A 24399-nucleotide genomic window follows, 5' to 3' on the forward strand; every position below is an offset into this window, starting at 1 on the left:
AGGAGTGCAAGGCCACTGTAGCTCTGAAGGGAGTAGAGCAGGACCATGTGGAAGTGGCCTCGAGGAGAGGAGGTGCAGATGCAGAGACAGGTACTGTAGTATGCTGGATAGGAGTTACAGCGGGGAACCCACTGTAGCCAGTGCCTGGAGAGTAGCAGCACAGGAATACTGCCTGGGACATGGCAAGCCAGTGACAGGACCTTCTGTAGTAGCAGTGTGGAGGGATGTCCCGAGGAGCGGGGCACCGAGACTCAGTATGAAAATGTACTGCAATGAGCCAACTCCCAGAGAGAGAAGACACTGTAGCAAAGGTCCTCAAGGAGAAGTACCGTGGAGATTCCCAGGAGCAGTGGGCACTGCGGCTGGAACTCACAAGTAGATTGGTGCTGAACCTGGCCCCGAGGAGAGGGAAGCGCTGAGAGAGAGTCCAGGTTAGGTTGCACTGAGCCAGGGCCCGCAGAGCAGGAAGCACCGAGAGAGAGAATCCAATTAGGTTGTGCTGAGCCAGGGCACACGGAACGGGAAGCGCTGAGAGAGAGTCCAGGTAAGGTTGCGCTGAACCTGGCACCGAGGAGTGGGAAGCGCTGAGAAGGACTCCAGTTAGGTTATGCTGAGCCAGGGCCTGCGGAGCAGAAAGTGCTGCAAGAGGAACCAGGAACGAGAAGCGACAGTAACAATTGGTCCATGGAGAAAGTATGGCACCAGGAAGAACCATGGAACTCGTTGCCAAGTTGGTTAGTGAAGGCTACACATGGTGCTTAAGTATCCCGGGTCAATGATATCATCAGGTGGGGAAGAACCCGGAGTTCCCGCGTGCCTAGAGGTCCAGGATCAGAGTGCTGGTCGGCGGCATCCTGGCCACCATGTGGAGTGCAGGGAGCCGGGAGAAACGCGGTGGTGGTGATTAGCCACCGCTGTGAGAGCACCGGAGGTGGAGGGCCAAGGAAGACATGAGGTGAGTTAAGCCTGTCAGGGCTGGCCCTGGCCGGTGGTGATAACAGTTACAAAGGAAGGGTCAAAGGGAGGGTCTTTGTCTTCCCATCTGGACATGTCCCGTTTCTTGGGAGTTAAACATCTTCATCCCCGTTGGGGCTTCCAGTGCCTTTGTGGGATCTTAACTTGGTTCTTGAGTTTTTGGCAGGTCCGACTTTTCGACTGCTGTGTACCCTTTCCTTGCAGCGGCTTACTTTGAAGACAATTTACTGTGCTATTTGGCGTTGAGTAAGGCTGTTTGTACGCCTGTTTGTGCTCCATGGTGGAGGTAAGCAGGGAGCACCAGCGATGCGGGCAATGATTGCCCACTAGGTTAAGGAGATCATTATGGCAGCCTGTCTGGCTATTGAGGTTGCCTTACCAAAGCAGATTAGACCACATTCCACTAGGGCTCAGGTGGTATCATGGACGGAGCTTCATTTGTTGTCACCTGCTGAAATTTGCTGAGCAGCGACATGGTCATCTTTGCACACATTCTCCAGGCATTACCACTTGGATTTTAGTGCTAGGGAGGATGATGCTTTTGCCCGGGTGGTTCTAACTGGGTCACTGGAAGCCTCTCACCCTTTTCAGGATCAGCTTTTGTACATACCACTTGTTGGGATTGACCTACCTGAATGCTAAGGAAGGACAAATTACTACTTACCTGTAATTTCCTTTCCTTTAGTGAGGATAGATCAATCTCAGACCCACCCTCAGCTGCCAGATTTGGATTTTGTGGTTAACCTTTTTAGGGCTAGTGATGCTCTTCGCTGATAACTGGTAAATGGCTTCTCTAGCTCTTAGTTTGCTAGATATGTTCCTTCTTTTGGCCAAGGTCAGTGTTCCTGTTGGTTGAGAAACACGAATGGTTGCCTGTTGCTAATCAAGTTTAATCAGATTTGTCCACAGTTTACCTTTTTCAGAGAGTACTAGCGGGATGATGTTGGGGTGGGACTATATATATCCGTGATGTCAGCTTTTACTCTGTCTCCATCTGTTGGCAGAGGTACATAACCCACTCGTTGGGATTGACCTACCCTCACTAAAGGAAAGGAAATTATTGTTGTGCTAGAGGTGGACCCTTGGGCCGAGGTGGGATTGACGCCACCCATAGGGGAGGCCCTATAAGTCCCCACCATCAGCAGGCGGAGCTGGCTGACTGAGAGTGGCCGGCTGGAGCTTCGCTAATACCTGACCTCGTTCCCCACGGGTTGAGCCTTTGGGTACCAGGGCCAGCTGGAGTTAGGTGGGCCTCCATCCGAGCTCTTCGATGAGATAATGATGAGGTCACCAGGGGACAGCAACAGCAGAACTGGAGAGTCTGTACTGGACGAGGTGGAGTCCTGGAGACCCGGGCACCAATAGGAACAAGAGTCAGACAGGGGGGCGCCCAAGCAAGAGCAGGCCAAAGCCTGAAAGGCCAAGTCCAGGACTAGGACTGTAGAGGCATCGTGGAACAGGCTGAAGTCAGGGCAGGTGGCAATCAAGGAGCAGTGGCAAGGAAGGCAGAAGTCGAGTCCAGGAGATGAACAGTAGCGTGTCAGACGAATCAGAGGTCTGGACTAGGAGATGATCCATAGAGTGGTCAGGCAAAGCAGAGGTCAGGTCCAGGAGAAGATTGATGATAAAGTCAGGCAAATTTGTGGTCGGGTCCAGGAGAAGATCGATGGCGTTGTCAGGCAAAGTAGTGGTCGGGTCCAGGAGAAGATCAATGGCGTAGTCAGCAAAGCAGTGGTTGGGTCTAGGAGAAGATCAGTCCATAAGAATAGCCGAGTAGCACGAAGCACAGAAACAGGAGAAGACAAAACCAGGAATAGGAACACAGAGGGAACAGGAACCAGGAACACGAGGAAATCACCAAGGATGCAATGAAGTACACATCTAGCGTGGAGACCTGTTGCAAAGGCGACTAACAGGAGCTGAGCCCGGCCTTAAATACCGGAGCTCAGTGACATCATCATCCAGTGCCACGGGTTGGATTCCCGCTGTGATCAGATCCAGGCAGTAGGCAAGTGTGGTCAGGTCCAAGGCTATGTCAGGTCCAGGGGGCAAGCAAGCATGGTCAGGTCCAAGGCTGTGGTCAGGTCCAGGCAGCAAGCAAGCATAGTCAGTTCCAAGTCCAAAGCAAGAGGTCAATACTAGAAGATCAGATAAAGAATGGACAAGGACAGGCGAGGAGATACTGGACAAGGTGGGCTGGGCAAAGCAAGGCTGGATGAGGCAAAGCAGGACAAGAGAGCCTGGGCAAGGCAAGGCTGGACGAGGCTAGGCAGGATGAGATAGGCTGGCCAAGGCAAGGCTAGACGAAGCAAGGCGGGATGAGGATCACTGGAACAAGAACTGAGGAGAAACACGCTCTGCATAAGGCAGGAGACCCATTGCTGAGGCAGGTTCCTGGAGTCATGGCTAAGTTTAAATACGCAGCCGTGTGACATTAAAGGAGCATGCCAGTCTCCAAGCTTCCCACCAGGGTACCTACATACAGCGAACAGAGGCGCATGCGCGTGCCTAGAGGGGAAACTGGCGATGAGAGAATGGTGGTGTCAGAGCCAGAATGAGTGCCTGGGCCCAGTGATGAGTATGGCCAGTCTTGGGCTTAACCCGTGGCCGGCCAAATGTAACAAATGGGGAAGAGCTATTGGAGCAGTAGATATCAATTCTTATTGAACACTGTCATACATTCAACCTCTTACCTTAGGTATTGTGTAGCCTCTGAAACTGATATCATGGAGTGCAGCATGTGGAAGACCCGTAGGAATAATACTGGCAACCCTCTGCACCTCGTGAATTACGGCATTGGTGTAGGGCAGCCGGGCACGATCCTCCAGAGAGGGACATTTACCAGGTCCTAAAACGGAGTCAATTTCTTTCTGTACTTTTTCTGGAACACACACAAAAAGTATCATTGTTTTCATTCGTTGTGAAAATGATTGTGCTCTTATCTCAGAAAATTATTCTATCTTCCTTAGTGCCATTAACATTGGTCACAGCTTTAGGATTCCCTGGTCAATGTGCACAAATTGCGCTTTGAAAATCAGCCTGGGTGCTCCTCATGCAACGGTACACTTGAAACTCGATTTTGCTTGTATATTTAACTGCAGTTCAAGTAGGTGTTCTGGGGCAGAGATGGGGAAGGGAAAGGATTTACACACACACTTTTAAATCCTTTTAAAAGTGTGTGCATAAATCAACATTCACAAGGTTGCACCTGCTCAGGTACCTCTGCCCACAAATTGGGCCACATGTACTGACTAAAGGGTTTCTTCCCATTTTGTGTCTATCTGAAAAATGTTTGCTATAGGATTTTATATTTTTTCTCTTTCTGTGCCTTCCTGCAGTATGTTTATAGCTCAACAGAAGCAAGTAAAGCAGGAATTAAGAGCAAAAACTGCTCCTATTTCAGTAGGGTCCTCATAATCAGTTAATTACTAGGGATGTGAATCGTGTCCTCGATCGTCTTAACGATCGATTTCGGCTGGGAGGGGGAGGGAATCGTATTGTTGCCGTTTGGGGGGGTAAAATATCGTGAAAAATCGTGAAAAATCGTGAAAAATCTAAAAATCTAAAAATCGCAAAACCGGCACATTAAAACCCCCTAAAACCCACCCCCGACCCTTTAAATTAAATCCCCCACCCTCCCGAACCCCCCCCAAATGAGTTAAATAACCTGCGGGTCCAGCGGCGGTCCGGAACGGCAGCGGTCCGGAACGGGCTCCTGCTCCTGAATCTTGTTGTCTTCAGCCGGCGCCATTTTCCAAAATGGCGCCGAAAAATGGCGGCGGCCATAGACGAACACGATTGGACGGCAGGAGGTCCTTCCGGACCCCCGCTGGACTTTTGGCAAGTCTCGTGGGGGTCAGGAGGCCCCCCACAAGCTGGCCAAAAGTTCCTGGAGGTCCAGCGGGGGTCAGGGAGCGATTTCCTGCCGCGAATCGTTTTCGTACGGAAAATGGCGCCGGCAGGAGATCGACTGCAGGAGGTCGTTCAGCGAGGGTTCCGGCGCCTCGCTGAACAACCTCCTGCAGTCGATCTCCTGCCGACGCCATTTTCCATACGAAAACGATTCGCGGCGGGAAATCGCTCCCTGACCCCCGCTGGACCTCCAGGAACTTTTGGCCAGCTTGTGGGGGGCCTCCTGACCCCCACGAGACTTGCCAAAAGTCCAGCGGGGGTCCGGAAGGACCTCCTGCCGTCCAATCGTGTTCGTCTATGGCCGCCGCCATTTTTCGGCGCCATTTTGGAAAATGGCGCCGGCTGAAGACAACAAGATTCAGGAGCAGGAGCCCGTTCCGGACCGCTGCCGTTCCGGACCGCCGCTGGACCCGCAGGTTATTTAACTCATTTGGGGGGGGTTCGGGAGGGTGGGGGATTTAATTTAAAGGGTCGGGGGTGGGTTTTAGGGGGTTTTAGTGTGCCGGCTCACGATTCTAACGATTTATAACGATAAATCGTTAGAATCTCTATTGTATTGTGTTCCATAACGGTTTAAGACGATATTAAAATTATCGGACGATAATTTTAATCGTCCTAAAACGATTCACATCCCTATTAATTACTGCAGAAGCATAGGCATGCTCCATGCTTATGGCTCCTCTAGTATTTTTTTCCCATATTTTATTAGAGTTTTTGCTTGCTCTGCATTTTGTCATAAATGATCCATCAAACACCTAATCTTTCTTTTCACCCAGTCAGACCAGGCCAGAAGAATGGGATATGCTCACAGACCAATACAGACCAACAGATGGAGACAGAGATGAATAGGTTCACTAATGACACTCTTTATAAGTATTCATGCTGAACTCAGCTTGCCAGTATTCTCTGTCTCCAGCAATGGTAGGCAAGCATCCCGAGCTGTGAGCTAAGGTCTAGTTAGGCCGGATGAAGAAGAAACTTTTCTTATGAATGAAAAGATCCTGAGGTAAAAGTCGCATATTCCTTCCCTCAATTGAACAGAGCACTAGACCAGAAGAACTTCCAGTGTTTCTGGAAAAAAAGGATATCTTAAGCAGGCCCTTTCCCATCTCCAGCACTTAATCCCTTCTCTGCTCCCAGTTTTTTTTTCCTTGCCAATGGGAGTACTATAGTTTTCCCTTTCTCTGTTGCTTATTCTTTGTTGCACCTAAGTGGTTAGTATTAGGTCATTTGACCAAGCAACCACTATCAAGTGAATTTCAAAAAGCTTGTTTTTATGACGGTCTCTAAAGCAAACAAGTGTGGAGTGTGGGTTTTCTATTGTTCCTGTTGGTTTGTTTATGAGACATTGATTTAAATTCACCACAGAAGAGTTTTGGTTTTATCTTTTTTTTAAATTCTATATGTGCAATATAAAGTTTAAAAAAACAAAAGGCAACCGGACAGGGAGAAAATCACTATCAGAACAGCAATTTAGAGGTTGAGGAACCCTTCAATGACAGTTTGCAGTGTGGCCCAGGTCCGATTAGTATGTGTTGTGACCTCGAAGGAAATGTGGACCCTTGGCCTGTGTTGGGGTAGACACTACCTGGGAGGAAGACCTGCCGCAGGTTCCCAATGACAGGAGGTTAGGCTGACGGAAGACAGGGGCCAGCTGCAGCTTCACCAATACCAATCCCGTTCCCCGCAGGTTGAGTCTTTGGGTGCCAGGACTGGCTGGACTTAGGTGGGCCCCTGTACAGAAGTTCCGATGAAATACTGGAGACAGGTTCCATGGTGGCGTGGCCAGATGGGAGGAAGTCCTGGTCTGAGGTCCTGGGGAAGCCGCAAACAGCGAGAGGTCCAATCCGAAGTCCTGGGCAGGCAGCTAGCAAGAAGAGAGAGGTCCGATCCATAGTCCTGGGCAGGTGGCAAAAGGTCCGTCTGAGGGGAAAAGGAGCAACGGGCAAGGAGTCAGGAGCTGGAAAAGGAGCGGAAGGCGGGAGCAGGAGCAGAAGGCAGGAACAGAAGCGGATCCAGGAGCGAAGGGCAGGAACTGACTAAGGAAGGTGCCAGAACAACCACACAATGCAGGAGACTCATTGCCAAGTCAGGGAGGTGAAGGAGAAGCAGGCCTAAATAGGCCAAGTGTGGTGATGACATTCTGCGGGACCCATGGGGATTTCCCGCCACTGGCTCTTTAAGAGGAGGCCATTGTCGCGCTTGCGCATAGAGGGAGGACCTGGCAGGCAGGGAGGCCAGCAGTGTCCCATGCCTTGATGGAGGCCTGGCACCAAGGGAATGGAAGAAGGACCGTCGGAGGAAGGCGCGGTGGGTCTGCGGGTGAGCCAGCCGGCGGCATGAGGTAGGAGACAATGGGGAGCAGGGCCGGTGCGCGGTAATTGTAACAGTACCCCCTTCTCTAGGCCCCTCCCCAGAGGCTTGGGTTTCCCTAGATGGGAGAGATGAAACAGCTCAAGCAGCTTCTTATCTAGTATATTGGTGGCCGGTTCCCATGAATTCTCCTCTGGGCCAAAGCCCTCCCAGGATAGGATGTATTCCCATCTTCGGCCCGTTTTCCTGATATCCACGATACTGGTAGATGGAGTCTTCTACGGCCGTTAATGGTTGAGGCTTGGGGTGAGTTTGTGACTGCCAGGTTAACACCAGGGGCTTCAGAAGGGAAATGTGAAAAGAATTGTGGATTCTCAGGGTAGGAGGTAGATGTAACTGGTAGGTATAAGGCCCCAGTTGACGGCGTACCAGAAAGGGGCCGATATAGCAGGGTGCCAGGCGCATGGATAGGAGTTTCAAGTGGACATATTTGGTGCTCAGCCAAACCTTTTCCCCGATTTGGAAGCATGGAGCAGGTCTCCGGTGAACGTCCACAGTTTTCTTGGATCTCTGACCCGCCTTTTGTATGAGTTGCTGAGTTTGTTCCCAAAGTTGGTGCAACTCCGGTGCCATCAACTGAGCAGATGGAGAGGAAACCATCAAGGGTAGAGGCAGTGGGGGAAGAGGCTGATGGCCGTAAACTAACAGGAAAGGTGAAGATTTGGTAGTGGAGGAGATATGGCAGTTTAGTGCAAATTCTGCCCAAGGAAACAGGGAAGCCCAATCATTCTGTTGCAAGTTAACATAGCTGCGAAGGAACTGCTTCAAGGTCCAGTTGGTCCTCTCTGCTTGACCATTAGCCTGTGGATGGTACGCCGTAGTAAAATCCAAGGAGATATCAAATTTCTTGCAGAGGGCCTTCCAGTAGCGGGCAGTAAATTGAATACCTCGGTTGGAGACAATGTGTTTTGGAAGGCCGTGAAGCCGGAAAACATGTTGCACGAATAGCTGTGCCAACTGCGGAGCGGAGGGGAGCCCAGGTAGAGCGACGAAATGCACTATCTTGGAAACGCAGTCCACCACCATCCAGATAACCATCTTACCATCAGTAGCATGGGATCTTCTTAGTTTTTGGGTATTTGCCAGGTTCTTATAGCCTGGATTGGCCTCTGTTGGAAACAGGATGCTGGGCTTGATGGACCCTTGGTCTGACCCAGCATGGCAAGTTCTTATGTTCTTATGGTTCCGTGGGAGCTGGTAGAGGGTGTAATAAACCCCAGGTGGGATCAGCTAGGGGTTTTTGTTGAGCACAAACTTGACAGGAGTCAACATAGTACCGGACATCCATCTTAACCGTGGTCCACCAGTAGAATCGTAGGACAGAGGCAAGGATGTGGACTCGGCCAGTGCGTCCCACAGTGCGGGAGTCATGGGCCCAGTGGAGGATTTTGTTGCGCAGTCTGCGGGGAACCATGGTTTTCCCTAGAGGCACAGTGATGGTGGCGATAGAAGGACTCACGCAGGATGTATGATATGACGAGGAGGTTCAATGACGTCTTCGGGAGTGAAAGCACGTCCGCTTTGGTATTCTTAGCCGCTGGACGGTAATGCAGGGTAAAATTGAAGTGGGTAAAAAAGAGTGCCCACTGAGCTTGGCGAGAATTCAGTCGCTGGGCTTGATGGAGATATTGTAAGTTTTTATGGTCCATGTATACTGTGATGGGGGTATTGAAAGCCCTCCAACCAGGGACACCATTCCTCGAAGGTGAGCTTGATCACCAACAGCTCTTTGTCTCTGATACCATAGTTTCGTTCCGCTGGTGAAAACTGTTCTGAAAAGAAGGAACACGAATGGAGCATACCAGAAGGAGAATGTTGACTTAGAACTGTCCCTACTCTTTCGGACGAAGTGTCAACTTCGAGCACGAAGGGGCACAGTGGATCAGGATGTCGCAGGCAAGGCTCGCAGAGAAAAGCGGATTTTAGAGATTGAAAGGCGGTTACGGCCTCCAGGGGCCATTGCTTCAGCGTGGTGCCTTTGCGGGTCAGGGCGGTTATCAGGGCTACGAGTTTGGCGTAGTTATGAATAAAGGTCCGATAATAATTAGCGAACCCAAGAAATCACTGAACCGCCCATAGGCCAGTGGGTTGCGGCCATTCCTGGATACTTTTGAGCTTTTCTGGATCCATGCAAAATCCCTGCCGAGAAACTATGTACCCTAAAAAGAGCAGGCTCTCCTTTTCGAATGAGCACTTCTCGAGTTTGGCAAAGAGTTGGTGGTCTCGAAGTCATTGGAGCACACGGGCGACATCCTGGTGATGAGTAAGAAGATCCCTGGAGAAGACTAAGATGTTGTCCAAGTAGACCACAACACATTTGATAAGAGGTCGCGGAAAATCTCATTCATCATGTTTTGAAACACGGCATAACTAAGTATTCGTAATGCCCGTCGCAAGTGTTGAAGGCCGTTTTACATTCCTCGCCCTCCCGGATGTGAATAAGGTTATAGGCCACTACGCAGGTCAAGTTTGGAGAAGACCCGGGCTCCTTGTAGGTGATCAAATAGCTCATAAATGAGAGGCAGGGGATAGCGGTCCTTCTGTGTGATAGCATTTAGACCTCTATAGTCAATACAGGGAAGGAGTGAACTGTCCTTTTTGGCTACAAAAAATAATCCAGCCCCGGCTGGAGATGTTGATTTGCGAATGAATCCTTTGGCTAAATTTTCCTGTATGTAGTCAGACATGGCCTTGGTCTCCCCAAGGGATAGCGGGTAAACCCGACCCGGGGGGGGGGTTGTCAGAATTAGGCAAGAGATTGATGGCACAATCGAACGAGCGATGCGGAGGCAGGTTAGCTGCTACTTGCTTGGAAAAATCCTCCGCGTAGGGGGCATATCAAGGTGGTAGTCCCATGGGAAGGATCCCCATAGAAAGGCAGTGACGAGTCGAGGGCAACTTCAGACAGGAAACCTGACAGGCGGAGCCCCACTGCGAGAGTTGCAAAGATGCCCAGTCAAATTGGGGCGAGTGTTTCCTTAACCAGGGCAGGCCGAGCACCACCGGATGGATGAAGCGGTCAATGACATGGAAGGTTATGGTCTCTTTGTGTAGAGCCCCAGTGCGAAGAATCAATGGAACGGTGGTATGGGTGACCTTGCCCGGGAGGGGCTCCCTGGAGCCCCTCCCGGGCAAGGTTCTGGGGCTAAACAAGTAGGAATCTTAGTGTGTTGCACCAGATGCTTGAGGATAAAGTTGCCCCCTGATCCGGAGTCCACCAGGGCCAGAGTGTGAAATTCCTGCGTGTCCATTTTGAGAGAAACTGGAAGAGTGAGAGGGGGATCGGGAGAGGTGAGGCCCAGGAGTAGTCCCCCAAACTGTTTTAGGCCCGAGCGTTTCCCGGACGTACCAGGCATTGCCTCACCGCAATACAAGCACAGTACTGCCAGACGACGTCAGAGGTGTTCCTCGGTAGTCAATCGGCCCCAACCCAATTGCATGGGTTCTTTGGAAGCAGCCTTGGCCGGAGTGGTCGTCTGTTTAGGAGAGGGCGAGTGCAGAGGAACCCATGTAGGCAGTGGAGGTCTTTTGGGAGCATGTAATTCCAGGGATCGCTCTTGAAATCAGCTATTGATTCGCCTGGCCTACTCGATAAGACCATCCAGTGAAGGGGGCAGTTCTCGGGCTGCCAACTCATCTTTAATCCGACCAGCCAGACCTTCCAAAAAGATGGAACTTAAACAATCCTCGCCCCAGTGAATTTCTCATGCCAAGGTGTGGAACTCAATAACAAAGTCCGTTAATGAACAGGACCCTTGGCGTAAGTATAACAAGGAGGTACTGGAAGCCAGTGCGGAAGAGTGAAAGGAAGCACTGTAAGTCCTGCAACACTGAATCGGCTCACTCTCAGAGAGGGGATGCCCAGGCTAGGGCCTTACCGTCCAACAGGGAGAGTATATAGGTGGTCTTGGTGAGGTCATCTGGAAAAAGAACAGATTGAAGACAAAAATGCATATGGCATTGATTCAAGAAATTGCGGCAGAGTTGAGGATCCCCAAAGAAGCGAGGTGGTGTTGCCAGGGGCAGCACTGATCATGTAGCTGCCGGAGGAGGGGCAGGAGCCCCCATAGCTGCAGGTGCCGAAGCTCCCGGCTGAATGGTGGAATCCAGGTGCTGGTTAAGGTGTTCTACGGCCGAAGCGAGGAACTCCAGGACCTTTTGCTGCTCCAGGATCTTTTGAGTCAGGCCCGGAATGGCCTGCAGAGCCGAGGTCTCCGCCGGGTCCATGGACTTGGCAAACTGTTGTGTCCTCGACGGAAATGTGGACCCTTGACCTGGGAGGAAGACCTGCCACAGGTTTCCAATGATAGGAGGCGAGGCTGACGGAAGACAACGGCCGCCTGGAGCTTCATCAATACCAATCCCATTCCCCGCGAGTTGAGCCTTTGGGTGCTGGGACTGCTGGACTTAGGTGGGCCCCTATACAGAAGTTCCGGCGAAATACTGGAGACAGGTTCCACAGTGGCATGGCCCGGTGGGAGGAAATCCTGGTCTGAGGTCCTGGGGAAGCCGCAAACAAACAGCAAGAGGTCCAATCCGAAGTCCTGGGCAGGCGGCAAGCAAGCAGAGAGAGGTCCGGTCCGAGGTCAAAAGCCAAAAGGTCCATCCGAAGGGAGAAGGAACGACAGGCGAGGAGTCGGGAGCTGGAAAAGGAGCGGAAGGCGGGAGCAGGAGCAGAAGGCAGGAACAGAAGCAGATCCAGGAGCGAAGGGCAGGAACTGACTAAGGAAGGCACCAGAACCACCACACAATGCAGGAGACTCGTTGCCAAGTCAGGGATTTGAAGGAGAAGCAGGCCTAAATAGGCCAAGCGTGGTGATGACATCCTGCGGGACTCGCAGGGATTTCCCACCTTTGGCCCTTTAAGGGGAGGCCATAGTCGCACGCGCGCCTAAAGAGAGGACCTGGCAGGCAGGGAGGCCGGCAGCATTCCGCACCCCGACGGAGGCCTGGCACCAAGGGAATGGAAGCAGGACCATCGGAGGAAGGTGCGGGGGGTCTGGTAGTGAGCCGGCCGGTGGCGCGAGGTAGGAGACTAGATTGTAGATGTGGCTGCACAGAGGAAAGCAGACCAGCAATTATTAGTAGCTGCCCGGGGGGCGCCTGCAATGCAGGGCAAGCAGGCCACAATGTTCCTGCCAGTGTGCTCGCTGGCGCGGTGAGAACAGCAGCCATGTTTTTGAGCCATGGGCGGAAAAGCCTCTCTCAGGACTGTCATTTTTATCTCCCATGGGACAAGAGGTAGCTTTAAGTTTCTCTGCAGCAGCACTGGCTTCATTGTTTGCAGAGCCAGCACACTTCTTGTCTCTAACTGTTATAATAAGTTATTTTATTTATTTCAAGTTAAATCTTCCCTGTTCTCTGTAAGACATAATTCTATATTCTGTCAATTTTTATTGTTACAATGTAAACCGAATTGATTAGTAACTTTGTTACTAGAACTTCGGTATATAAAACTGTTAAATAAATAAATAAATAAATAACTGTTAGCACTTCCTTCTGGAAAAGTGATCTCCCTTTAAATAAAAGCCTTCATCAGTTTTTCCTGTATGGAGCATAGAATGGCCCCAGAGCCTGTTTCGGCAGTGTATTCCTCTCTAATAACTGGTAAGGGAAAAGCAGGATAAAGGATATGAAGGGAGAAAAATCTTCAGACGAGAGAAGGAGGATGAATGATGAGAGGGAAAAGTCCTCTTGATCAGATTTCTGGCTGTTAAACCTTAGAATGCTGAGGGATGTGATAACAGTCAGCAATTGGAGGAGTTATCCTCCTGTATTCCAGGGATAAGCTAGTTCTCAATCTTGGAGGATATGACCTACTGCAGGGGAGAAGATACTGGAAGAGTCCAGAGGCTTCAAGAATCTCCAGTAGAATGAGTGTGTGTAGACTCTTCAGGGCTTCATTCCATCTAACAGTGAAGGATTTTAGTAGTCTGGAAGGCGAGGCACCAAAGTTTTAGGTTAGAGCTGAGCGAGCCTGGTCAGATGTACCCCTGGTTTCCTGAAAGACAGAAATTGAGGTTTCCTAAGAAAAACGTTTGGGATGGACTGTTGCTGTTGGGACCAATATTCCTGGGGAACAGGGCACAGCTCTCATGGGTATTCAGGTTAGTCTCAGTGCTTCAGCAAGCCTTAAGGCTTCCAGTGTGGTTCTACAGGTGACAGTGTGGTTCAGAATCAATTCTAGTCAAGGTGACTCAGAATCCTAGGACCACATTATCCTGCTGCACCCATTTACATCTGTTCTCGAAGGCTAAGTAGATATCTCTCTCGTCTTGGTGCACACTTTAATAAGAAGAATGGCCCTTGTGGTAGCAGCAAGATGCTCTCTAGGGCACCATATTTAGTCTGAGAAGTAGATTCTAAAATATTCTCACCAAGCTTCCTTAAAAGAAAGCTATTATTTAGCAAGCTCCAGAAGGTTTTGCTGACTGAGTTTAAAGTACCTATGCTTTCTGAGATTAAGCCATGTGTCTTGGGATCAGACACGGACCAAAACTCATCATCTTCACTTGAGAAAAACCAAGTAAAGTCCTTCTAGTGAGCTGCAATTCTTTCTTTAAAAAAATAAAAAAAGACAAAGAGGGAACCTTGTCTTCCCAGAGCTCTCTGTGTTAGTTTTCAGGATTAAGCTTTTGGAAATGAGGGAGGTTATCCCTTGGCAGTTGTCTTTCTTGCATCGATTCCAATCACATCCATACAGTAGCTCCTGGAGGTTATTTAAAATGGGTATGCTGGAGAGATTTTTTCTATCCTTAGCGGACATGTTATAGTTTCCCTTGTTCATCACTCAAATAAGGAGAAGGTTCAAGGATATCTTCCTCATCATCTCATTGTAGGTGCAGTGGTTCTGTTTCCTTAGATTCATTGGGATCAGGGGCAGTAATTGATCTATTTTGTAGTTCTTATTTTTGTTCTATTTGTTTCTGAAAGATGTCACAAGGTGTTGTAGGTCTTTCATTTCAAAGTGAAAACTTTGATGAATGTGGGTGGCCAGTGAGGCACAAGATATTCTGGACCTCACTGAACTTAATAGAGCTGTATCTCCATATACCTATAAGGAAGAAGTTTCAGAAGTTCTCTTGGCAATGTGAGAGGTTTCTTTTGGTTTAAAGAGCTTGTGAGGAAGTATATAGAAAACTCCCTCAGACTACCTTAAAGGGCCGGGCATAGCTGCCTCACCTGGTCCTCCTTAAGATTGAGACCTACAGGGAATCCTGGGTAAAGGGAGGAGCCCTTTTCCAGAGTATAAAACCTCAAGGCCTAGAAGGGTTAAGCAGGCCCAGGGAACAGACAGAGACTCACTGAATGAGAATACCTACTACGTTTAAGATTTGAAAGTGACAGTAAATTAAAGACCTGCTTTGTTTAGGACTGTGATTTGCCTGAAGTCAAGGTGAGCTGCCTACATTGTTTGTTTTGCTTTGCACTGAGCTGTGTTAATTGTGAGATACCTGAACTCCATGGTGAGCTTTCTGTTTCATTTGTTTTGCTGTGCACTTTTCTCAGTGTCACTGTAAATAAACTACATTTAAGGAACAGCCAGAGTCTGTCTTTTTTTTTCCTCTAGCAATTCTCAAGCTGCTACCGCTCGGGTTACCACAGAGCTGTCTTTCAGCTTTACCACTTCTCTAAGGTCCTTCTTGAAGTGTTGATAATAGTGGCAGAGTACATGCTTCTACAGATATTTCTGATTCATCCTTATCTGGCCGATTCGGTGATTCACACAAGGTTCGTGCAAGAGATTATTGCAGCATATTTGCATAAACTGGTATTTCTGATTCTTCCTTGTCTGGACTCTGGATTATCTGGGGGCACCATTTGTCATTATGATAGGCCATGCTTGGCTGTCAGAGCAACGTATTCAGATGCTGGGTCAGTGGATACATGCAGAAGTCCACCTGTATGGATTTATCTACAGTTGCTCGGTCCCATGGCAGCAGTGTTGATCCTGGTGCCTTGGGTGGGGGCTCCCACGAGGTCCTTCAGAAAGATTTGCTCTCCAGGTAGAATACACAATCTCTGAACTATTCCATGCAGCTGCTGGTATCAGAGGCCATTAGGATAAGTGTGCAGTGGTGGCTAAATTGTGGAATTTGGCTCAAGCCCCCAACGAGGGTAAGGGTGATCATTAATGCTAGTCTTACGAGCTGGGGGAAGGGAAGCACATTGTTTGGGATGGATGACTCATAGACAATGGACTTCCGAGGAGGCAAGTTGGTCCATTAATTGGTAGATGGTGTTACGACTAGTATTCAGATAGTAGTGGAACCACAGTCTAGACCGCTTACCTGGAGACGTTGGAGTCTGGCTTCAGGAGGAGAGCGCGGGTATCGGTAGGCAGTCCGAGTCAGTACAGGCTGTAGACAGAGTAATCCAAAGGCAGTCCGAGGTCGGGGCTGGCAGCGAGCAATCAGGAACCAAAAGCAGATAATCCGAACAGGCAGGCAGCAGGCAGAATAATCCAGAGGCAGTCCAAGGTCGGGGCAGGCAGCGAGCAATCAGGAACCAAAAGCAGAAGATCCGAACAGGCAGGTAGCAGGCAGAATAATCCAGAGGCAGTCCAAGGTGATCAGAAGCAGGAAAACAGCAAGCCAAACACACAGCGATGCTCCCAGGAACAAACGTGGCCGAAGCAAGAAACAGGAGAAGTGCTGCCGTTTAAATAGCCCCTATCTCCCGCGCAAAACGCCTAAGTCGGCGTCTGACGTCGGGGGGGGCGTGGCCAGTCCAATCGCGCGACACTTGGTCCTGCTAGCACGCAGAGAGGCCGGCAATTCGCGGGGGAAGCGCCATTCCTGCGCTGCGGCCCGCGCCGCAGACGCCAACCGAAACGCGCCATCAGATTCCTTGCGCTGCCCGGCTCCTCCCACGCGTCGCGCCGCCGCGCGCCCCGATCGAGGTAACAGTACCCCCTCCGCAAGACCCCCTCCGCTGCCCCCGGGGGCCAGGCTTAGAGGGAAAGCGACGATGAAAAGCCCGAAGCAACCGAGGCGCCTGGAGATTAGTGGAGGGCTCCCACGTATTTTCCTCAGGACCACAATGCTTCCAGGAAATGAGATATTGGAGCCGCCCGCGGACACGTCTGGAATCCAATATAGCCTGTACCTCATACTGATCAGTCTCAGGAAGGACCGGACAAGCGGATCGCCGCGGTCGATGTGGCCAGGTCAGGACCGCAGGCTTCAGGAGAGAGATATGGAATGCGTTATGGACCCGCAAGGAAGGAGGTAAACACAGGCTATAGGTGACCGGGGTGAGCCGTCTCCGGACGGGGAAGGGTCCAATGAAACGAGGAGCAAATTTAGCAGAGGGTAAGCGTAGACGAAGGTGACGAGTGCTTAACCAGACCAGATCTCCGCAATGAAGATCAGGAGCCGGGGTCCGTAGGCGATCGGCCTGACGCTTCATAACTGCAGCTTTCTTAAGCAGCAGGGCATGAGTCTCAGCCCATAAACGGGACATGGAGGTAACGGTAGCGTTGACAGCTGGACAATTGGAGGAGGCGTCAATAGGTAAAGGAAAGTTCAGATGGCGACCATACACCAGAAAGAACGGAGAACTACCGGTGGCCTGATGGACCAGGTTGTTATGGGAAATCTCGGCCCAGACTAATAGAGGCGCCCAATCATCCTGTCGCTGATTCACGTAGGCCCGAAGAAATGCCTTAACAGCTTGATTAGTCCTCTCCGTAAGGCCGTTGGACTGCGGATGATAGGCCGACGAAAAAGCAAGCCGTACCCGGAGGAGGCGACAGAGGTTAGTCCAAAACTGGGCCGTGAACTGAACACCTCTATCGGAAACTATACTAAGGGGAAGGCCATGGAGACGAAAAATATGAAACAAAAATAGACGAGCCAATTCGGGAGCGGAGGGCAACCCGGGGAGAGGAACGAAGTGCGCCATCCGGGAAAAACGGTCCACCACCACCCATATGACCGTATTCCCCTCCGAGGGCGGAAGATCAGTGATAAAGTCGGTGGCAATATGGGTCCACGGACATCGAGGAGGAGGAAGCGGATGTAAGAGGCCGAGAGGTCTCCGCCGGGGCGTTTTCTGGGCTGCACAAACAGGACAGGAGTCCACAAAATTCTTAACGTCCTTTGCCCAGTTGGGCCACCAATACTGACGGGAGAGGAGTTCCTGGGTGCGAGCAACCCCCGGATGGCCCGCCAGATGGGAAAAATGGGCCCACCGAAGAACCTTAGGGCGCAACCGCTTGGGAACGACTGATTTCCCGACGGGTACCGTAAAAGTGGCGGCCAACTGGATGTGAGCCGGATCGATGAGGTAGCGAGGAGGATCCGGGTCATCCAGAGAGTCAAAGCTCCGAGAGAGGGCGTCCGCTCGAATATTCCTCAGTGCAGGGCGGAAGCGGACAACAAAATGAAACCTACTAAAAAATAGGGCCCACCGGGCTTGTCGCGGGTTGAGACGCTGGGCAGTAGCCAGATATTCAAGATTCTTGTGGTCTGTATATACCGTAACCACATGACGAGCCCCCTCCAAAAGGTGTCGCCACTCTTCAAAGGCCAACTTAATGGCCAATAATTCCCGGTCACCAATGGTATAATTACGTTCCGCAGGAGTAAATTTTTTAGAAAAGAAGGCACATGTCACCCACTGCTCTTCTGCGGATCTTTGAAGAAGAACCGCCCCTACTCCAACAGCAGAGGCGTCTACCTCGAGGGTAAAAGGACGTGCAGGATCCGGTCGTCGGAGACATAAATCCGTGGTGAATTCAGTTTTTAAACGATGAAAGGCCAATCGTGCCTCTTCCGGCCAGGACACCGTAGAAGCTCCCTTCTTGGTAAGCGCCGTGAGAGGTGCCACTAATGATGAGAAATGGGGAATAAACTGCCTGTAGTAGTTAGAAAATCCTAAAAACCTTTGCAAGGCTTTTAACCCCACCGGTTGGGGCCAGTGAAGTATGGCATGAAGCTTTTCAGGGTCCATGGATAGTCCTCGGTTCGATACAATGTAACCAAGAAAGGGCAATTGTTGTTGATGGAAGACACACTTCTCTAGTTTGGCGAACAGTTTATGCTCCCGAAGGCGGTGCAGGACTTGTCGGACATGGAGCACATGTTGAGAAAGTGATTGAGAAAAGATCAAAATATCGTCCAGGTAAACAATTACATGGGAATACAGAATGTCACGAAAGATGTCGTTAATCATGTCCTGAAATACCGCAGGGGCATTACAAAGACCGAAGGGCATAACGCAATATTCATAATGACCATCATGAGTATTGAATGCGGTTTTCCACTCGTCCCCCTCCCGAATTCTTATCAAATTGTAGGCCCCTCGTAAGTCCAACTTGGTAAAGATTTGCGCCCCTTTAATTCGATCGAACAATTCTGAAATGAGGGGGATAGGATACCTATTCTTTCTGGTAATTGAGTTGAGGCCACGATAGTCAATGCAAGGTCTTAATGACCCATCCTTCTTCTTCACAAAGAAAAATCCGGCGCCGGCCGGGGAAGTGGAAGGTCTGATAAATCCGCGCTCCAAATTCTCCGCAATATATTGACGTAGGGCCAATGATTCGGGTTCCGAAAGAGAGTAAATGCGCCCCTTGGGAGGAGTTCTTCCAGGTAAAAGTTCGATGGAGCAGTCGTACTTGCGGTGAGGTGGTAATATTTCCGCATACTGTTTGTTGAAGACGTCTTGAAAATCCTGATAGGGTAGTGGAATACCATTAACAAGGCGAGTGGACTGCAGTGGAATCGTAAGCGGAGTCTTGATGCAGTGTTGAAGACAGAATGGACTCCACTCTGCAAGCTGTAGCGAGGCCCAATCAATGCGAGGCTGATGCATACGTAACCACGGTAAGCCCAGAATTAACTGGTTCACTGATGAAGGAAGTACAAATAATTGAATGCTTTCCTGGTGAAGTACGCCGGTGTGAAGCATCAAGGGTTTGGTAATGTGGGTGATGAGCATACCCACAGCTTGCCCTGATACTGAGGTTACCGTCAGGGGAGTGGACAATGATTCCACCGGAATTTGATATTTCTGCACGAGCAACCCCTGAATGAAATTACCCGCCGCTCCTGAGTCTATGAAGGCCTGACAGTGCAATGGCTCGCGGTTGAAGTCAATGGTTGTGGGTATGAGCAGTTGCGGAGAGGGAATGGTGGGACCCAGGGAGGCCTCTCCTACCCGACCTAGGTCCGGGAGTTTCCCGGTTTGTTAGGACACTTATTGAGGAAGTGCCCCGCTCCCCCACAATATAAACAGAGGTTCTTTGCACGTCTCCTATTCCGTTCCTCGAAAGTCAGACGAAATCTATCAATCTGCATTGGTTCGTCTGAATCTCCTGATGCCGGACCAGCCTGTGGGGCGACCATTGGTTGTTGAAAGGTCGGAGCTAACCGGAAATTTCTTCGGGTGGCAGCTCGCTCTCGTGTCCTCTCCTGGAAACGTAGATCCAATCGAATGGCTAATCGGATTAAGCCCTCCAAAGTCTCTGGAGGTTCTCTACCCGCTAATTGATCCTTAATATTTTCTGCCAGCCCTTGACGGAAAATTGCCGTAAGGCTCTCCTCACCCCATGCCAATTCAGCGGCTAAGATACGAAAGTGAATGGCGTACTCCCCGACAGTTCGTGCGCCTTGCTTGATCTGAAGTAACTCATTTGCCGCGGAGGATGAACGTCCTGGCTCGTCAAAGATCAGACGGAATTCTTTGAGAAATCGATCCAGAGAATTGAGGATGGGATCATCTCGTTCCCACAAAGGAGAAGCCCATGCTAAGGCTGGACCTTCTAACAAGGACAGGAGAAAGGTAGTTTTTGTCTTATCGTTAGGGAACGAGGCCGGTTGAAGAGAAAAATGCATCCTGCACTGGTTGATAAAACCTCGACATAAGGCTGCTGTTCCATTGAAGCGCGGCGGGGGTGGAATCCTGACAGGAGCCGGAGTAGCCGCCGCGCTGGGCACGAGTCCGGTGGGTAATTGGGCTAAGGCATCCATGCGTGCGACCAATCGATCTAGGACCCCTGTAACCTGATCCAAAACTCCCTGTTGTTGTTGGATCTTATTAGCCATTCCGGGAATGGCTTGTAAAGCGGTCAGATCCACTGGTTCCATGGCTTCGGCCAACTGTTACGACTAGTATTCAGATAGTAGTGGAACCACAGTCTAGACCGCTTACCTGGAGACGTTGGAGTCTGGCTTCAGGAGGAGAGCGCGGGTATCGGTAGGCAGTCCGAGTCAGTACAGGCTGTAGACAGAGTAATCCAAAGGCAGTCCGAGGTCGGGGCTGGCAGCGAGCAATCAGGAACCAAAAGCAGATAATCCGAACAGGCAGGCAGCAGGCAGAATAATCCAGAGGCAGTCCAAGGTCGGGGCAGGCAGCGAGCAATCAGGAACCAAAAGCAGAAGATCCGAACAGGCAGGTAGCAGGCAGAATAATCCAGAGGCAGTCCAAGGTGATCAGAAGCAGGAAAACAGCAAGCCAAACACACAGCGATGCTCCCAGGAACAAACGTGGCCGAAGCAAGAAACAGGAGAAGTGCTGCCGTTTAAATAGCCCCTATCTCCCGCGCAAAACGCCTAAGTCGGCGTCTGACGTCGGGGGGGGCGTGGCCAGTCCAATCGCGCGACACTTGGTCCTGCTAGCACGCAGAGAGGCCGGCAATTCGCGGGGGAAGCGCCATTCCTGCGCTGCGGCCCGCGCCGCAGACGCCAACCGAAACGCGCCATCAGATTCCTTGCGCTGCCCGGCTCCTCCTGCGCGTCGCGCCGCCGCGCGCCCCGATCGAGGTAACAGATGGCCAGAGTAATTCAGTTGGCTTTCCAAACATGTATGCATCTGCTAAAGGAACAGGCAATCAGAATGATGTCCAACATCACCATGGCAGTGATGTTTGCGAATCATCACAGAGGAACCAGAAGTACTTAGGTTGCTTTGGAAGTTGATTCCTGGCTCAGGCAGCTTTGGGTCAGATTTAGAGCCAGATAGCGAGTTCCACTGATAGATTTTCTGGCGACCATCAAGTATATGAAGTTACATTTTTCAGCTGCAAAAGAGGCAATCACTCAACCGGAATCAATCATCTCAAGTCTAGAGCTGGCTGGTAGAAGCACTCCTATATGCTTACCTCCATGGCCCAGAATAGACAGAGTGCTTCAGAGGATTTCCAGGAATCCAGGACTGGTGTTTCTCGTGGTGCCCTTGGTATGCGGACCTTGAATGGGTGTTGCATGAAAGGCTATTACAATTTTCTTCACATAGAGAACTGTGAGAAGTGCCGGTTGGTTTTTATCTTTTGGCTTGGCTTTTGAGAGGGCTCATTAGTCTAAAAAAAACCCCAAACAAAAAGGTTATTCCCAGGATTTAGTGAATACTCTTAAGAGCTAGGAATTGTTGCACTGGAGATGGACCCTTGGCATGGTGCAGGATTGGTACAGCCCTCTGGTCACACCTAGAGAGCACCTGCCACCAGGAGGCAGAGCACACGAGGAGACAGAGGCTAGCTGGAGCTTCTCCAATAACAGTCCGGGGTTTCTGCAGGTTGAGCCCTTGGGTACCTGGACCTCCTGGACCTAGGTGGGACTCAGAGGGTCTCCCAGAGAGGTAGCGGAGAGGTGTTCCCACCACGAGTAAGGGTGCACGGCTGATGCAGAGAGGATGTACCAGAACTGAACTGGAGACTCCGGAGACCTCAGGAAGTAACAGTTCAGGAAGGTTCTCCGGGTGGAACAGGCAGCGCCTGTGGGTCTGGTCGGAGGAAGGCCGCGGGCAGAGTCCAAGCAGGTCAGTCTGGTGGTCACAGAAGGCAAAAAGAGGGTGTCCGAGTGAAGCACAAGAGTCAAAGCCAGGGTATTCGTCCAGAAGTGGTCAGCCAAAGCAAGGGTCAAATCAAAGGTCAGTCCAAGCATAGTCAAGGCAAGCGATGGTCAGTTCCAGGCGGTGGTTAACATGGTCAGGCAGGCAGAGGTCAGTTCCAGGCAGCGGTCAACATGGTCAGAAGGCAGCCAAAGGTCAGGTCCAGGCAGCGGTCAGTCGTAGTCAGGCGAGCAGGGGTCAGTACCAAGAATCAGTCTAAAGGATACTACCAGGGAACGTGGAGCAGGAACAAGACAGACACTTGAAGTCACAGAGGACCACAGGAATACTGGAACATGGAGACGCTGGAACACGGAGACGCTGGAACAAGGAGACACTGGAAAGCAGGATCAGATACAAGGAACAGGCAATCTAGTGCACCGAGGTGTTGACCCGATTGCCAAGGCGAGGCTCTGGGGAAAGAGGCTCGCCTTTTATACTAGGGCTATGTGATGTCATTGAGATGCGTCCAAGTCTGGTTTCCCACGCTTGGCCCTTTAAAAGTGGAGACATCAGCCGCACATGCGCCTAGGGGATGGGACCGAGGTAATGGAAGATGTGGGGCCCCTACGGGAGCTCCGCTGAGAGGCCTGAGGCGTGGAAGAAGCCGAGGATGCCTGGAGAGAGCATCGGGGATGTCGGGAGCTGGCGGCAGCGGCAAGGCCGGAACTAGTAGAGGGCCACGCGAGGTGAGCAGGCCCAACCGCGGCACCAATGCGGCCAGGACACGCAACAGGAATTATCTACATATACCTTATGTGCGAATTTAGAGTAATTTCGAGGACTTATGCAGCAGATGACAGTTTAGTTCTAATAAGGCATCAATGTCAGTAACTCTGGATTTTAAGTTTCAGGAAGGTCTATCATGGTTCTTCAGCACTTAATTCTCTGAAAGTACATGTTGCAGCTCATTCATGTTGCAGGTAATGTACCTTGGGTAGAATCTTGTCTTTGCATCCATATGTGTCTCTTTTTTGAAAGAACTCAAACAATTTAGCCGCTGCTAAGATTTCCGATTCCCTTTTGGGAAATGAATTTGATGCATTTTATAGTGGAAACACAATTAGAGTTATTACGATCATTTTGATAAAGCCCGGCTGGGTTGTGTAGGGTGAGCAGTGGTCCAGTGGTCTGTGACCACCCCGATTGGGGTGTGTAGGGCACTCGATGGGAAAACTACTTCCGTGGGGCTGAGGGTCTGCCCTCGTCCTTCATCTCCTATGTCCAGATGTCTGCTGGCTCTGATGTCCGCCTGCCCTGATGCCTCGTTCCTGATGTCTGTGAGTCCAGATGTCTTCCCCTTCTCCTGGGCTTGCCCCGCTCCCCTCGTGGTCCGCGACCAGTCGGCCGGCTGTTTAGGCTGCATAGGGGACAGTGTGGTCCGTGACCAGCCCGGCTGGGCTGTGTAGGGTGCCTGAGGGATCTTGCGCTCCTCTCCATTCCATTCCTGTTCCTGGACTTCCTGAGGGGCTGTCGTCCGCCCCGCGCTTCTGTGCTGCTCTTCGACGAGTGTCTGTGAGTGGCAGGAGGCCTCCCGCTTTCTTAGGAGTTTCAGACTTTTAACTGATGATTTTAACTTGCCTTGCCTTGCCATGCCATGCCTTGTTGTGCCATGCCTTGCCTTGCCTGAATCTTTGTCTTCCTCAACGCCTGAGTCTTCATCTTCATCAATGTCTGAGTCTCCATGTTCCAAGTTCCTCGTCTGAGTCTCCATGCTCCAGAGTCCTTGTCCCCCCTTGTCTCCTGTCCAGCCTGCCGCCTCTGCCGATACCCAGCAACAGGTCCGAAAGGACTTGGAATGGTTGGAGGACTACTCAGAGACCAACCTTGTGTGGTTGGCCTCAAGGAGGCTGTGCAAGTCGGTGGGGGCTTGGGCTACCGGTCTCCACCCACAGGAGGAACCATCTCACCTACCTCGGCGCATCCTGGAGTTCCTTTCCTGGTTCACCGAGGTCCAAGAGCACACTTCTCCCCGGATCGGGAGCACCCCCTAGCGCTCCCTCCTACATCTCCAGAACAATCTGGACTGATGGTCGCTCCCCTCGTGGCCCGCGACCAGTCGGCCGGCTGTTTAGGCTGCATAGGGGACAGTGTGGCCCGTGACCAGCCCGGCTGGGCTGTGTAGGGTGCCTGAGGGATCTTGCGCGTCTCTCCATCCCATTACTGTTCCTGGACTTCCTGAGGGGCTGTCGTCCGCCCTGCGCTTCTGTGCTGCTCTTCGACGAGTGTCTGTGAGTGGCAGGAGGCCTCCCACTTTCTTAGGAGTTTCAGACTTTTAACTGATGATTTTAACTTGCCTTGCCT

The 24399-nt window shown here is 51.0% G+C and overlaps 1 protein-coding gene across 1 annotated transcript in view; it reads right to left on the reverse strand.

Annotated features, from left to right (window-relative positions):
- The window catches only part of LOC115090798 (cytochrome P450 2G1-like), a 147801-nt gene that overhangs the window by 21000 nt on the left and 102402 nt on the right, over positions 1-24399 (reverse strand). The window contains exon 7 of the mRNA XM_029600311.1: positions 3669-3856. Within this exon, the coding sequence (XP_029456171.1) occupies positions 3669-3856 (188 nt within the window). The remainder of the gene's footprint in view (positions 1-3668; positions 3857-24399) is intronic.

This window comes from Rhinatrema bivittatum, chromosome 4 (genome assembly GCF_901001135.1).
Source record: "Rhinatrema bivittatum chromosome 4, aRhiBiv1.1, whole genome shotgun sequence".
NCBI classification, from domain to species: domain Eukaryota; kingdom Metazoa; phylum Chordata; class Amphibia; order Gymnophiona; family Rhinatrematidae; genus Rhinatrema; species Rhinatrema bivittatum.